Below are 15,589 nucleotides of genomic sequence, written 5' to 3'. Positions count from 1 at the left end.
GAACTTATCCAATACTGTCATGGGGTATTCAGGGGTCCCGTTTAATAATAAGTTCTAAGAGACATCCTTATAGCATAAGGCTGTTGACCTGTTTGCTGGGGCAGTTCCTCAGCTAGCCTACGTAACTCAACCCAACTTTCCTGCCAACCACCTTGTCTACGTGGTGCTCTCTCTGTTGTATTTCCATTTTGCATTTGCCCCCCCACCCCCACCCCCCACCCCCGCCTCTCGCTCCTCTCTTCTTCTCTGCCCCAGCTTCAGCTGCCAGCACTTTTTTGTTCACACTTCCTTTTCATACAAAAAAAGCTATGAGCACAGAAGATTTCTCCCCTATGGCAGTTTGCCTTTCTTTTTTGTAGGTGAAGAAGCAAAACATTTACACCTCCTGCTTGTCTGGTGCTGCCAGCACAGCAATTAACAATTGAGAATACAGGGACATATCATTGTAGCCAGTCAATATACTATCTATTAGGGGTGGATTACCCCAACACAACACTATAGACTGAAGTAAGAGTGTTATACCAAGGCCAGAGAGATGCTGTGATGGTTTGTATATGCTTGGCCCAGGGAGTGGCACTATTAGAAGGTGTGGCTCTGTTGGAGTAGGTGTGGTCTTGTTGGAGTAGGTGTGTCACTGTGGGTGTGGACTTTAAGACCCTCATCCTAGCTGCCTGGAAGCCAGTATTCTGCTAGTAGCCTTCAGATGAAGAAGTAGAACTCTCAGTTCCTCCTGCACTGTGCCCATCTGGATGCTGCCATGTTCCCCCCTTCATGATAATAGACTGAACCTCTGAACCTGTAATCCAGTCCCAATTAAATGTTGTCCTTATAAGAGTTGCCTTGGTCATGGTGTCTGGTCACAGCAGTAAAATCCTAACTAAGACAGATGCTCATCTGTTAAAAGCACTGGCTGCTCTTCCAGAGGATCTGGTTTAGTTCTTACAGTCTACAAGATGGCTAATAGTCATTTATAATTCCAGTTCTAGAAAATCCAATGCCCTCTTATGACACACATGATACACAGAAAAACATGCAGGCAAAGCACTGTAGACGCTAAAATAAAAAGTGTAGCTGGGTGATGGTAGCGAACACCTTTAATCCCAGCACTCACGAGGCAGAGGCAGGCAGATCTATGAGTTTGAGGCCAGCCTCGTCTACAGATCAAGTTCCAGTATAGCCAAGACAATATAGAGAAACTCTGTTTCAAAAAAATAAAACACCAAAATAAAAGGCTCTTACCTGGACCCCATAAGAGCAAGATAACAAACACTGACACGTTTGTGGTGACAGATGGTGGCCACTGATCTGTCATTTGCCTCTCTGATGTGTGTTGACAAGAAACTGAGAGACATATCTGTCTAAGGGTTTCTGCTTTGCTGAGTATCCACTGTCAATGTGGCCTGTTGTTTATATTTCTGTTCATTTGTCTATATATTTGTTTATCTAGACCTGGGTCTGTCTATAGGAATTGGAGGAAGCCCCTTGAGTGAATCCTGGGTGAATGTGTATTGTTGACGTGGGCACAGCCATAACAAAGACTTGGACCCATGAGGAACTGACAAAGGCATTCATCATATGGATCAAACTTAGCGTTGGCAAAGCCATTTTTTTAGGGTTACTATTGCTGTGATGAAATACCGTGAAGAAGAATTAGAAATTCAAGGTCATATTCAGCTGTGTAACGAGTTCAAGGCTAGCTTAGGCCACATGAGAATCTATAAGTAAATAATGCTGGGCAGTGGTGGCGCACGCCTTTAATCCCAGCACTTGGAAGGCAGAGGCAGGTGGATTTCTGAGTTTGAGGCCAGCCTGGTCTACAGAGTGAGTTCCAGGACAGCCAGGGCTACACAAAGAAACCCTGTCTCAAAAAACAAAAACAAACAAACAAACAAACAAACAAAAAGAAATACCATGACCAAAAGCAACTTGGGAGATGAAAGTATTTATTTGCCTTATGGTTTCACAACATTGATTATCACTGAAGGAAGTCAGGACAGGAACTCGAAGAGGGTAGAAACTTGGAGGCAGGAACTGATGTAGAAATCATGGAGAAGTGCTCCTTGTGGCTTGCTCAGCCTGCTTTCTTATGGAACCTAGGACTACCAGTCTAGAGATGGCAACACCCCCAATAGGCTGGGCCCTCCCACATCAATCCCCAATAAAGAAAGTGCCCTACAGGCTTGCTTGTAGTCTAATTTTATGGAAGCACTCTCAGATAACTATAGCTTGTGTCAAATTGGCATAAAACTAGCCAGCACATTACTCTCTGGTCCAAGTATGAGTGTTTACAGATGATTGATGGACACTTGTCATTCTACACAACTTACAAAACTCTACAAAACTTAACAACTGAAGTTTTTTCCTCCTATGGAGACTAGTTAGCTCTTCCCCTGTGCTGTACATAATAAACATGCTGAGGTTCTGGGTTTCAACCACTAGGTGCCACTTCATCAGAGCATGCACAGTTCACCTGACCCCAGTTTTCTGTATCTGTGTATTTGTCCTTTCTACTTTCTCTTGATGCCCCTAGTCAGTGTTCTGGTACCTGCCTTTGGCTCAGTGGCCTCCATTGGTACTGTACCTTACTTTTGCAGCTCTGCTTACTTATGAGCCTTGTTTTTAAAACAAAATCACAGTCATTTGGTTTTACCATTGAAGACTTGGGAGATATGTGAGATGATGTTTTGTTGAGGTAGACACTTGAGAGGATGTGTGGTGTTTGGAAAGAGTGTAAGTAGAACCCAGAAGACAGAGAACTGTCACCAGTCTTCGCTGATGACACCTTATGATGCTTTGCTGGTCTTTGTTGATCTTGTCATAAATTCATAGAGAGAAATGTACCAAAGAACTCCTAGTTGTATTCTGGCTGCTTCTTACTGCTTCCATGGACTCATGTCAATTCGGTGGAATCTCTCAGTTACTTCTGGATCTAGTTGCTGCTACCAATTTGTGTTTGGTGTTTGCTGATTGGACTGGACTGCCACTATTGATTCGTGTTTGATGTTTTGAACTGGACTGCTGATAACCTGACAATGAAGATTGGAATCACCCTAAAGAACTACTTGTGAACAGGTCCACTTCCCCCTTGTCCTATTAACCATCATTCTTCCCTACCTCTGGTAGGTGGGATAGAAGGGAGATTGAAGCATTAAAGAACCAGAATTAAAGTAGGTCTTGAAAACTCTAAGCCTACAGAGCAATCTTCCCAGCCTGTTTTGTATTTTGAAATAAAGTCATACTTTCCATGATGAATTATCATGACCAGAACCTCTAGTAAACTGTTGACTAGAGGCTTTGAAAACATCCATTCTTGTATTACTGATTTTAGGGCAAAAGATATCTAGTCTTCCATCATCAAATGTGGTCTCAGATCATATTTTTTTTGTATACTTCATGACCACAAGAGGAAACTTTCTAGATTTTTTTTCTTTTGTTGAATGTTTTTTCATGAAAGGGGGTTGGATTTTTGCCAAAAGTTTCTTTTGAATCTATTCAAATAATCATAGAAAAAAATTGTATTCCTTTGATGTTGGGTATTACATTGGTTTGAGGAAGTTAAGCCAATCTAAGTGTAGTGGCTCACCCCTTTAATCTCAGCACTCAGGATATCTGAGTTTGTAGGCCAGCCTGTCCATAGAGTGAGTTCGAAGATAGCCAGGGCTACACAGAAAGACCCTGTCTCAAACACATCAAACAAACAAGAAAGGAGAAGGAGGAGAGGAGGAAAAAAAAAAAAAGAAAGAAAACTAGCAACTTAAGAAATGTCTTGCTGGGAGTGGTGACACATACCTAGCACCCAGGATGTAGAAGTAGGATTTCCTGTTTGAGGACAGCCTAATTACATAACATAGCCTCAAAAAGTTTTGCCAAAATGATTCAAATCAGGGCTCAAATGTTTTTTATGTAACATGATTTTAAATGGCTTAAAAATATCTTTAAAAGATCTGGGGGAATGAGCATTAGAAAAAGTGGCTGGAGCCGGGCGGTGGTGGCACACTCCTTTAATCCCAGCACTTGGGAGGCAAAGGCAGGCAGATTTCTGAGTTCAAGAGTTCAAGGCTAGCCTGGTCTACAGAGTGAGTTCCAGGACAGCTAGGGCTACACAGAGAAACCCTGTCTCAAAAAACAAACAAACAAAAAAAAGTGGCTGGAGGGTATAGATTGGAAGAAATAGAATGGATCAGAGAGAACAAAAAGTGAATTTGTTTTCAGTGAATTTGTCTTCTTCTGGGAGTTAAGAAAAAGACCTGGGTATGTTAGCTCCAGATGACAGAAAACAAAAGAAGAAGTTAGAAGGAAACAGATCTTGGCTCAGAAAATCCTATGACCACATTTCACCCTTCAGCAGAAAAAAAGCCATTTCACACCAGATATGTGGCCACAGAGTGCCATGTGGAACCCCCACTTCTCTTAATCCCGTCTCCTTCCTTCCTTCACTTCCTTCCGTCACTGTGAGGGAACACTACTCAGTCTTGCTCTATCAGTTCAAATTTCTCAATCTTGGGTCTTCTCTGGGATGCCTTGTACTTCTCATTTCAATGTTAGATGAATGCATTTTCTCTCTAGGCTGCTGAGTGTTGTCCAGAAAAACAGATATCACATGTCTTGACACTGGGAGCAGGCTCTCTAATCTCCAAAGTCAGCTAGGAACGCCTTATGCTTCTTTGGTAGATGTGTTATTTAGTACTGTTTTTTCTATGTCTTCATGATAGCAATACCCATCCCTAGACCCATTCTTCTCACTCAGACAATCTTCCAGTAAAGGGTGGAGTACTTGCTGGGTTTTCTATAGGCACAGCTTCGGGAGCTGACTAAGGGAGACTCCTGATCTCATTGAGCTTTGTTGTTTATCACAGTTGCTGGACCAGTTTATTTCCCAATGATGCAGGTGCTAACTTTCAGTTCATAGAGAGAGGAACTCTCATGGAGAAAACTGCAGATGGCTCACATATGTTATGGTAAGAATAGACACTGGCAAGTGGGAGAGACGGCTCAGTGGTTAAGAGAACTGGCTGCTCTTCCAGAGGTTCTGAGTTTGAGTCCCAGCAATCACACAGTGGCTCACAACTATCTGTAATGGGATCTGATGCCCTCTTCTGTCATGCAGACATACTTGCAAATACATTGTCCATATATATAAATAAATAAATCTTTTAAAAGATAGATGAATAGATGCCAAAATTAAAAAGAAAGATTAAGGCTATAACTACAGAGTTTACAGCGCTAATAAAGATGTGTAAGAAGGTTTGTCACTAGGTGCAAGATAGTCAAGCTAAACTGATAAGATGGACAAGAATCTGGGCCAGTCTTTACCCTTCCTCCACCTCACACTCACTCTGAAACCCTTGAGGAACATATGCAAGGCACTATCGTCCTTTTATATAGTCTTGCTTTTAATACAGCTAATTGTAACCAACTCAATTGTAAGTAAAGATTTCCCAATAAGAAGCTTCCACCCCAAAGGCACTAAGTTACCAAGAAAGACTGCAGCCACATCTTGGAAGATGATATAGAGTTAACTGTCTGCCATGGTAAAACTACAAACTGAACCTATAAAATGTAAGAACAAAGACAACTTAGTAAAATTATCAGCAATTGAGTCAACTTCAAGTTCAGAGGGAAGTAACACTGGCTGAATGTTAGACTGATAGATACAAAATCAGTCAAAGCCTGAGTTGGGGATGCACAGAGTAAGCTTCAAGAACCCCTAACTGGGTAGGCAGTACATGGGCAACACACAACCATCTCCCTGGTTGGGCCAGGGGGAACATGGATAGTGTGAGCTTGACGTATGATATCACTGAAATTAGCTAGTCTTAACAGAGATTACTTCAGCTATGTACAGTTTCTGCCATTACTCTGTAAAATCCCTTGACAAAGGAAATTTAATGGCTTTCTCTCCTTTGGACATACCTTCCACTTTTGGATGGTTTCTCTCTTTTCCTCAATTAATCTCTTTTTTTCTTTTTCTGAGACAGGGTCTCTCAATGTAGCCACGTCTGTCCTGGAACTCTCCATGTAGACCAGGATCGCCTGGAACTGGAATTACAGACAGTTATGAGACACCATGTGGGTTTTAGTGAGGACTCACTCCTTACTCACATTTTATATTTTCACCTTGGTCTTTAAAGGGATAAAGAGACCAGGCTTGTGGGCTCTTAGTGTCTTTTCTGGTAATTCTACTGAATCAGGTCCCACCCTTAAGACTAACCTAATTGCTTCCTTGGGAACCTCATTTCCAAATACAGATACCCTGTGGATCAGGATGTCAACAAATGAATTTTTTTTAAATATTTATTTATTTTATTTATGAATACACTGTAGCTGTCTTCAGACACACCAGAAGGGGGCATCCAATCTCATTACGGATGGTTGTGAGCCACCATGTGGTTGCTAGGATTTGAACTCAGGACCTCTGGAAGAGCAGTCAGTGCTCTTAACCGCTGAGCCATCTCTCCAGCCCCGAATTTTTTTTTTTTTTTGACAGAGTTCTACTGTGTAGCTCAGAATTCATGATTCTCCTGACTCTGCCTCCTGGGTGCTGGAAGTAGAGGCATGTGTCACCACTCCCAGATTTCAATACATGAATCTCAGTGGGTGACCAATCGGGGAATACTTGGGGAGCAATGTTTAGACAATATTGAGACAGAAGGTTTTCAGAAAAAGGATTGCAACCAGATTTGGGGGTGGGCACAGAAATCAACATTTGAATCCTACACAGATCCCCCCATTGTTGGGTGAGGAATTTGACAAGGTGAAAGTCACAGAAGTTTCATTTAAGGAACAAGGACGGAATTACAAAACTCAAAGTTCATGTAGGACAGGAGACATTTTTGTCCCTCCTCCTCCAGGGTGTGGAAGAGAAAGGAAGTGTAAAAGAAAATGGCTGGAGATTTTATTACCTTTGGCTCTTGAAAGTTGGTGGTTGAATGACCCTCTCAGAGGGATCACTTAAGACCATCAGAAAACATGATTCAAAACAGTAGTCAAAACAGTTATGAAGTAGCAACAAAAATCATTTTATAGTCGAGGGTCACCACAATATGAAGAACTGTATTAAAATGTCTCAGCATTAGGAAGGTTGAGAACCACTGATTTAGAGGCTCAGAGTCCATGACTACCATGGCAGGGAATGTGGCAGCTGGCATGAGGTCTCATTCGTATCCTGATCACAAAGCACAAAGCTAAGTTAGCAGAGAGCTAACTGTTCCCAGTTAGTGGCAGGAGCTTTTGAAATCTCAAAGCCTTGCCCCCTCAACCTCCTTTAACAGGGCCACTCTTCCTAATTCATTTCTTTTCACGCAGTTTCACCAACTGGGGATCTAGTATTTATACATATGAGCCAGTCTCATCCAAACCTCTTCAGTTTCCATTCAGCTATCGTTTAACCCCAGCGCCCAGTAATCTGCTCTGAAGCTCTCACTACACATTCTTCCTCCATAGCTGGAGCTTGAGAACACTTCTCGGCAGTTCTTTTCTTGAGAAGAGGTAGGATTTCTAGGGAGATGGAGAAAAGTTAAGAATGAATTCCTCATCTAGCACTGAGCCTGCCATATAGCAGATACTCAGTAAAGATCTGTGGAGTGAGTGATCTGGACTCATGGGTCAGGATTATTTAAACTGGGCATAGAGGCACATCCCTTTAACCAGAGCGTTTGAGAGGCAGAGGCAGGCAGATCTTTATGAGTTTGAGGTCAGCCAAGGAAACATAGCCAGACTTTGTCTCAAAAACAAAACAAAACAACAAAATACAAACAAACAAACAAAACCAACAGACACTTGTTATTTTAAAAATATTTATTTGTGAGCACAGATGGACAACTTTCAGGAGTGAGTTTTTTCCTTCCGCGTGGCTCCCGAGGATCAAAACCAGGGGTCAAGCTTGGTGGCTTTTACCCATTGAGCCATCTTGACTGTCTTTTTTTCCTTACATTGTAGATTAAGATTTTAATAAATTTAAAGCAGAGGACTCGTTGATGAGGACCCTCAGAAACCAGATATAAATATTTCTCAAACAAAGAAGCGATCTCCTAGGAACAAAGCCAGGGTTCCTGACAAGCCCGCTGCTAAAAATGAAGGAGCTGCGACTGTGACTACGCCAGAGTTATACTTCTCCGAGTAGGATTCAGAGTCCGGAAAGGGATTTCCTGTAAGTGTCAGGTTCTCCACTTTGGGCAGCTCATCTGGCCTAGGTTTCCTATCTAGCCTATTGTAACTGAGATCAAGCACGCTGAGTTTGGCTGGTAGCCCTTTAGGTACCTGCTCCAGCCCAGTGGAAGACAGATTGAGCGAGTTTAGCTGACTAGGCCAGTCACAGCTCGGGGCGCCTTCAATAGCCCGCAGTGAATTGTGACTGAGGTCCAGTTCTTGCAGCTGCACACTTGCTGCGGCCAGCGCAGAGCACACGCCGCTGGGCGTCTCCATCCCCGCGTTGCGCAGCGCTAAAACCTGGAGAGTCGGGAACTTGTGCGGACAGAGGGCTGAGATCAGTCCTCTCTCGCCCAATTCAGGGTTGTCAGACAGGTCTAAAGTGGTAAGGGCAGGAAAGATGCGGACCTGATCGCAGGAAAAGTTGAGTGAGTGTGCTTGGGCAATACTCAGTACCTTAAGTCCCGGCTTTAGCCGCTGCTGCAGTTCTGCGAGCCACGCGTCTCTTGTTGCCCATGACACTTTGCAGAGGTTCAAGGTGTTGAGATCGGGTCCGGTGGCTTCCAGAAGCGGCGGCGGCGCAGTGCCGGTTATCTCAAGGTTTTCAAGAGTCAGTTCCTGGAGGCCGGAATACCCGAGCACACGCAGGGCTCCGAATAGAATCCGAGTAGGAACCCGCGCTGCCCGCAAAGTAAGCCGCTTCAAGGGGAGAGACCTGATAACATCAATGAACTGCCTCAGATCTGCTTCTGTGTCCACACGCTTTAGAAAGTGTTCCAGGCTGCGGCCGCCGCCGTAGAACTCCACATCTGCCGCCCCAGTACACACGAAAGCGCTGGACCAATCCGGCTGCGGATCTGAGAAGTTGCAGGAGCAGCGGACAGCTTCCTCGTCTAGCTCGCAGGGATCTGGTTTGGCGGGAAAGGCATGCACCAGCGTCAGAAGCAACAGCAAGAAGCCGAGCACCCGTTCCTGAGGAGAAAGAAGGGGTCAGGGAGACTCCAGCCATTCCCTGAGATTCCTCAGGTTGGCCCCAGTTCCACCCCAAGACAGTCTGACTCACCATAGTCTGTGAGTTTGAGCAGCCCGGACAGGCTCCGAGAAAGGCTTCAGTTTCTTTCCTTTACAGGGTGTTCTCTGGCTTCCAGGTTCCACGGGCTTGTTTGACCAATTTGGCAGCCTCTATAAGTTTATGTAATCCTGGGATGTCACCCTGTCTTTTCCTCTGTGAACTCTAAATGCTTCTCCACTTCTCTTCCTCCTAACAGCCCTATTGACTTTTAGTAAATATTGCAATGAAGTGTTTTGCAAGGAGGGATGAAAACAGGAAGAATTCTGAGTGGCATGAGGGCATTCTGTGCCAGGAGGATGACCTATGTGCCCTGGGCTTGTCTGCGTACAGGAAAAGGGTGACTCACGCCAGTGCCTTAGATCATTATTCTGCTGCTCAGTCCCATTCATTAAGTTTTTCCCAGTCTTAGTTGCTAGCAATTGCCCACCGTCCAAATCTAAGCCCTTGGTTTTCTTTGAGTGTAATTGGACGTTTGTGGAAAGATTGGGAACTTATCTATGGATTCCAGATCGAGAATAAAGCTCAAAGTTGAGAGCTAATATGAAAAACAAATCTCCCTTCTCCCCATCTTATTCCGTTCTTTATTAATTCATTCTTCTCCCACTCTCTATCTCTCCTTTCTCCCCAAGATCTCTCACTCTAGTAGCCCAATCTAGCCTAGCCTGGAACTCGCGATTTTCCTCCTGCCTCTGCCTCCCAAATGCTAGGATTATAGGCGTAATCCACCATGTCCAGCTTGTTTAATACTTTTCCTTAAAAGCTATCTAGGCTAGTGGGGCATGCCTTTAATTCCAGCATTTAGGGGACAGAGGCAGGCCAGCTTGAGTTCCAGGCCAGCCTGAACTACAAACAGAGTTCCAGAACAGCTAGAACTAAATAGAGACCTTGTTTCAAAAACAAAAGGAAGCAAAATGTGGTATTTGATAGTGATACATTGGCCAGATCATATCACACAGCATTCCTGAAACTGGGACGCAAGATTTATCATCAACAAGCCGAGCACCTGTTCCTGAGGAGAAAGAAGGGATCAGGGAGACTCCAGCCATTCCCTGAGATTCCTCAGGTTGGCCCCACTTCCACCCCAAGACAGTCTGACTATCAATCTAGCCTAGAATTCACAGAAATTCGTCTGTCTCCACCTTCTGGGGTTAAAAGCATATCTCACTATGCTCAACTACAGCAAGGTGTTTTCTAAAGCAGTTTTTTGACCAATTTGGCAGCCCCTGTAAGTTTATGTAATCCTGGGATGCTAGCCTGTCCCTTCCTCTGTGAACTCTAATTGCTTCCCCACTTCCCTTCCTCCTAACAGCCCCACTCACTTCTAGTAAATATTGCAGTGAAGTGTTTTGCAGGGAGGGACGGATGCTCTGCGGGACACTCCAGATATCCTCACTTTTTTTCTTGTTTTGACCAAGAAATCCAGAGTGCCTTTGACAGTCTGTCTTTGTTAGATGTCTTTTTTTTTTTTTCTGAACCCAATCAGGGGTTCTGGGCATTAACAAATTAATATTTAGGTTGTTAAAACAGTAAAGAAAACCAACCAGACTGTAAGTTTCCAACCCTCATACAGACTTCCTGTGATAGAGATGTCTTTTAGGAGGAACCTCTTTCCCCCACCGTCCATCATGAGGATGCTGCAGCCCGTCTTGGTAGGTAAGTACTTTAATACATTCAGTAAATGGAGCATCCTAGCATCTGCTGCTTCTTTCTTTGGAAACTCACTGACCCCATCTCAAAAGGGTTGGAGGCGTCCCGCTATGAGAACTCCCTTGCATCTGCCTTTGGAGGTAATTCCAGCTTCCAATTTGGCCCGAGAGAGCCATTTTCCATCTGCACTTTGCTTTCTCATTTTCTCTCCCAAGAACAATTCCAGTGAATTTGAAAGTTAGAGGTAGACTATGCTGAATGAGAATTAACTGGTACATCATTCATTTTGAAAGAGGAAAAGAAGCCAGTGTCCCATAGGTGGAAGACCACAATTGTAATAGCCTCACAGGTTTGAATCCCTAGCCTTCTGGGGAGGATTCCACTTGGAACCGTGTGTGTGTGTGTGTGTGTGTGTGTGTGTGTGTGTGCGTGCGCTGCATGCTCTTATGCAGATCAGAGAGTGACACTACTGTCTCTGTCACTCTTATCCTTATTCATTTGCATTATTTTTTACTTATTTTCTCATATATTAATTACATCCTGACTAAGTTTCCCCTCCCTCTCTCCTCCCAATTCCTCCCCCTCACACCCGCCCCACACTTTTTTTTTTTTTTTTTTTTTAAAGACAAGATCTTTCAGAGATCTGTCTGCCTCTGCCTCCTGGATTCTGGGATTGCAAGCATGTGCTACCTTGCCTGATGAAGCTATTTTATTTCAATAGAAGTGTTAATTGATGAATAGCTGCGTGTCTGCTCTCAATCCAAATAAGGAAACCTTAGACCACACAATGTATTGTGTATCCTGCTGAGCATTCCCTATATTTCCTGAATCATACCTCAGATCCAGGCCAGGTCACTGTGACATCCATGAGGAGTTTCATTAAGCATAGCTGACATACACATAACTAAGAGTTGAGGCTGTGAGACTTGGGCAAGTTTGTCGACCTCAGATATCTGGGTTCTTATCTGTGTCTGTGTGTGTGTGTGTGTGTGTGTGTGTGTGTGCGCGAGCACATGTGGAGGACAGAGTTTGATGTCCAATGTCTTCTTCTATTGCTCTTGCCCTTATTTGTCTAGAACAAGCTCTCTCACTGAACCTGGAACTCATAATTTCAGCTATATTGGCTAGCCCTGAGATCCCCTTCTCTCTGCCTTGTTGAAAAGTTGGGGTTACAGGTGTTCCACTTGTCTTACGAACTCCCGTGACGGGGATCCAAACTCAGGTCCTCACATGCTTGCAAAGTAAAGCCAAGGTGATGGTAGTGCAGGATATGGGTCTGCTTCTTGCGGTGTTACCAGTGTTGTCAGACAGGTGGCTACAGAAGGCAGTTTGGGCAGTGGTAGCTATCTGAATGGACACTTCAGGCAGGACATAGCTTTGACAGGGACCTCATCTCATCTTCTCCACCAGGAGTTAGATGTGGGGTTAAGAGCCTGTTTTGGGCCAGGGAGTGACGGTGCACATCTTTAATCCCAGCACGTGGGAGGCAAAGGCAGGTGGATCTTTGAATTTGAGGCCAGTCTGGTCTACAGAGTGAGTTCCAGAACAGCCAGGGCTACACAGAGAAACAGAAAAAAAGAGAGGCTATTCTGGGGCCAGCAAGTGGTCGAGTGCTTGCCATAAAAGCCTAATATCTGAGTTCAGGCACTAGAGCCCACTTAAAGATTTAAGAGAACCAATGAACCAGCTTCATGACTGCATCCACCCATGTGCAGTGGCATGTACATGCTTCTTTCCCATCAATTCAGTGGAGGAGGAGGAGGAGGAAGAGGAGAAAGAGGAAGAGGAAAAGGAGAAAGAGAGGGAGGAGGAGGGAGCAGGGGGAGAAGCTGCCACTGCTGCAAGCTTGTTGCACGAGGAAGGGGATCAGACACTAGCTCCATCACCACAGGATGATGGTACATAACAGGTGATCAGTAAATGACTGTCCCGGGGCTGGAAGGATATTGGGCTTGGAGTCATGGTACAAGGTGTTAAATATCTGTAGATATTTAACTGACTGTTTTGTGGTAGTGACCGACTCATTGGCTGACTCCAAGGGGATAGAACTAAATTCAAAGGAAGGAAGTTGATATGAAAAACAGTGGAGAGATGCCTGTAGCTAAAAGCATTTGCTCTCAACCTGGTAGGTTGGTTCACTGCACCTAGATGGCAGTTCAAAACCACCCGCAACTCCAGGTGCAGGGGATCTAGTACCCTATTCTGGCTTCTGAGGGCAGTAGATACACAAATGGTGTACACACACACAGCCAAAATGGTCTCACATATAAAATAAAAACAAATCTCTTTTTATAAGATTTATTTATTTGTTTATTTATTTATTTGTGATTCTGTTTTTATTTTTATGTGCATTGGTGTTTTGCTTGCACGTATATCTATGTGAGGGTTTATGAGCCCCTGGAAATGGAGTTACAGACAGTTGTGAGCTGCCATGTGGGTGCTGGGAACTGAACCAGGGTCTACTGGAAGAGCAACCATTGCTCTTAACCTCTCCAGCCCAAAATACAAATTGTTTAAAAGAACAATTCACTTTCTTCATTTGTATTGTTCCTGAACCTGGGGTCATGAAAAAGAGTATTTATTTGGTGTGACCACCTAAGTAAGAGGGGTAATGACGTAGAGTGAGTCCCTCACCATCTCTCTTCAGGAACCTAAAGTGAGGTTAGAGTTTATGGAGAAGGTCTGGGTTATACAATCTAAGAGCTCCCCAGTCAAGGGGTCTTGCCTGTCATTATCTGGACCCTAATCTCCCTAGCAAATAGTCTGAGAGAGAAGACTTCAACACTGTGTGAAATCGATGTTTCTGGAGGACAAGGTCATCCCCTGGCCAGTACCAGGCTTTATTTAGCCCTTTTCTTTCTCTTCCCAGCAGAAAATTCCTGGAACTTGGATGGCAAGTCCCTCCTCTGCTTGGCATGAGGAGAGAAACCATGTGTTTAGCTTTAGGTTTTCTCTTTTCCCAGCATGAGATTTCTGGAAAAATTCCAGTTTCTTTTTTTTATTATTATTATTTTTTTAATTTTTATTTATTTATTATATGTAAATACACTGTAGCTGTCTTCAGACACCCCACAAGAGGGCTTCAGATATCATTACAGATGATTGTTAGCCACCATGTGGTTGCTGGGATTTGAACTCATGACCTCTGGAAGAGCAATCAGTGCTCTTAACCACTGAGCCATCTCACCAGTCCAAAAATTCCAGTTTCTTGGGGTCTACTATTGCGATAGTCTGATAACCAAAATAAGAGAGACAAATGTTTCTTCAAGGACCTTAATTTCTGTGAGGCTACATATAGCACTTTGCCTTAGGGGCAACTTTCTAAAACTTAGAGGCACCAAGGAAAATGGTCATGTCACAGAGTACTAATTCTCTTAGGGAAGGAAGTATTCAAGAAAACCAACAACAGATTATACTGTGACTGAGTGACAACTATGGGAGGGTCCAAGAGAGGAAGAACAAAGAAACATGTGACTTCACAAAGGAACAGGTTTAACCGAGAAAACCTGAGGAATAGCAGACTCTAGCTGAGGAAAACCAGAGAGTTTGTGGACCACTTATAGACTAGAGATAGTTACAGGGAGAAAGTAGGAAGAAAGGATAGAGAATGGGCATGTCTTAGTTAGGTTTCTATTGCTGTGATAAAACATTAGGACCTGTGCTGGCTGGTTTTGTGTCAACTTGACACAAGCTGGAATTATCATAGAAAAAGGAGCTTCAGTTGAGAAAATGCTTCCATGAGATCCAGCTGTAAGGCATTTTCTCAATTAGTGATCAAGGTGGGAGAACTCCTTGTGGGTGGTGCCATCCCTGGGCTGGTAGTCCTGGGTTCTATAAGAAAGCAAGCTGAGTAAGCCAGGTAAAGCAAGCCAGTAAGTAACATCTCTCAATAGCCTCTGCATCAGCTCCTGCTTCCTTACTTCCTTGGGTAATGAGCAGTAATGTGGAAGTATAAGGTAAATAAACCCTTTCCTCCCCAACTTGCTTCTTGGTCATGATGTTTGTGCAGGAATAGAAACTCTAAGACAGGACCCAAAAGCAACTTGGGGAGAAAAGAGTGTATTTCATCTTACACTTCCAGATAACAACAGTCTATCACTGAGGAAAGTCAGAGCAGGAAGTTAAGGCAGGAACTGAAGTAGAGACCATGGAAGACTGCTGCTTACTGGCTTGCTCCTTGTGGCTTGCTCAGCCTGCCATTTTATAGCAGCATTTAAGTGCCCATGGATAGCACCACCCATAGTGAGCTGAATGCTTCCACACTAATCAGTCAAGAAAACACACCACAGGCTTGTCCACAGGCCAGTTTTGTGTGAGTATTTTCTCAATTGAAGTTTCCTGTTCCAAAAATGACTCTAGCTTGTGACTTGGCAAGTTGACACAAAACTAGCTAGCTTCCTAGTCAAAAAAGAAGGTCAAAAAGCTTCCTTTTTAGCCTGAAATTGGCTGTTGTTGAGAGTGACCAGGGAATAGCAAGAAATCAACTAATTCATAAATATTTCTATTGCTAGGTGTTACCAGAGGTCCTTAGGATGGATGGGTGTTGGAGTACACTGTGTTAAGAGCATTGGTTGAGCCAGGAAGTGGTGGTGCACGCCTTTAATCCCAGCACTTCGGAGGCAGAGGCAGAGGCAGAGAGGCAGAGGCAGAGAGGCAGAGGCAGAGGCAGAGAGGCAGAGGCAGAGAGGCAGAGAGGCAGAGGCAGAGAGGCAGAGGCAGAGA

At 44.0% G+C, this 15,589-nt stretch overlaps 1 protein-coding gene across 1 annotated transcript; it reads right to left on the bottom strand.

Annotated features, from left to right (window-relative positions):
• Window positions 1-7,779: 7,779 nt before the first annotated feature.
• Cd14 (CD14 molecule) lies at window positions 7,780-9,524 on the bottom strand. Its single transcript, XM_028762812.1, has 2 exons — window positions 9,212-9,524; window positions 7,780-9,120 (listed from the first exon to the last, which is right to left on the bottom strand). The coding sequence occupies exons 1-2, from the start codon at window positions 9,212-9,214 to the stop codon at window positions 8,011-8,013; spliced, it is 1,113 nt and encodes a 370-aa protein (XP_028618645.1). The 5' UTR covers window positions 9,215-9,524; the 3' UTR covers window positions 7,780-8,010.
• Window positions 9,525-15,589: the final 6,065 nt, after the last annotated feature.

The sequence above is a fragment of the Grammomys surdaster genome, unplaced genomic scaffold, assembly GCF_004785775.1.
Source record: "Grammomys surdaster isolate TR1022 unplaced genomic scaffold, NIH_TR_1.0 135, whole genome shotgun sequence".
NCBI lineage: Eukaryota > Metazoa > Chordata > Mammalia > Rodentia > Muridae > Grammomys > Grammomys surdaster.
Note: the sequence above shows the minus strand (reverse complement) of the source record. Positions and strands in the feature narration are given on the sequence as shown.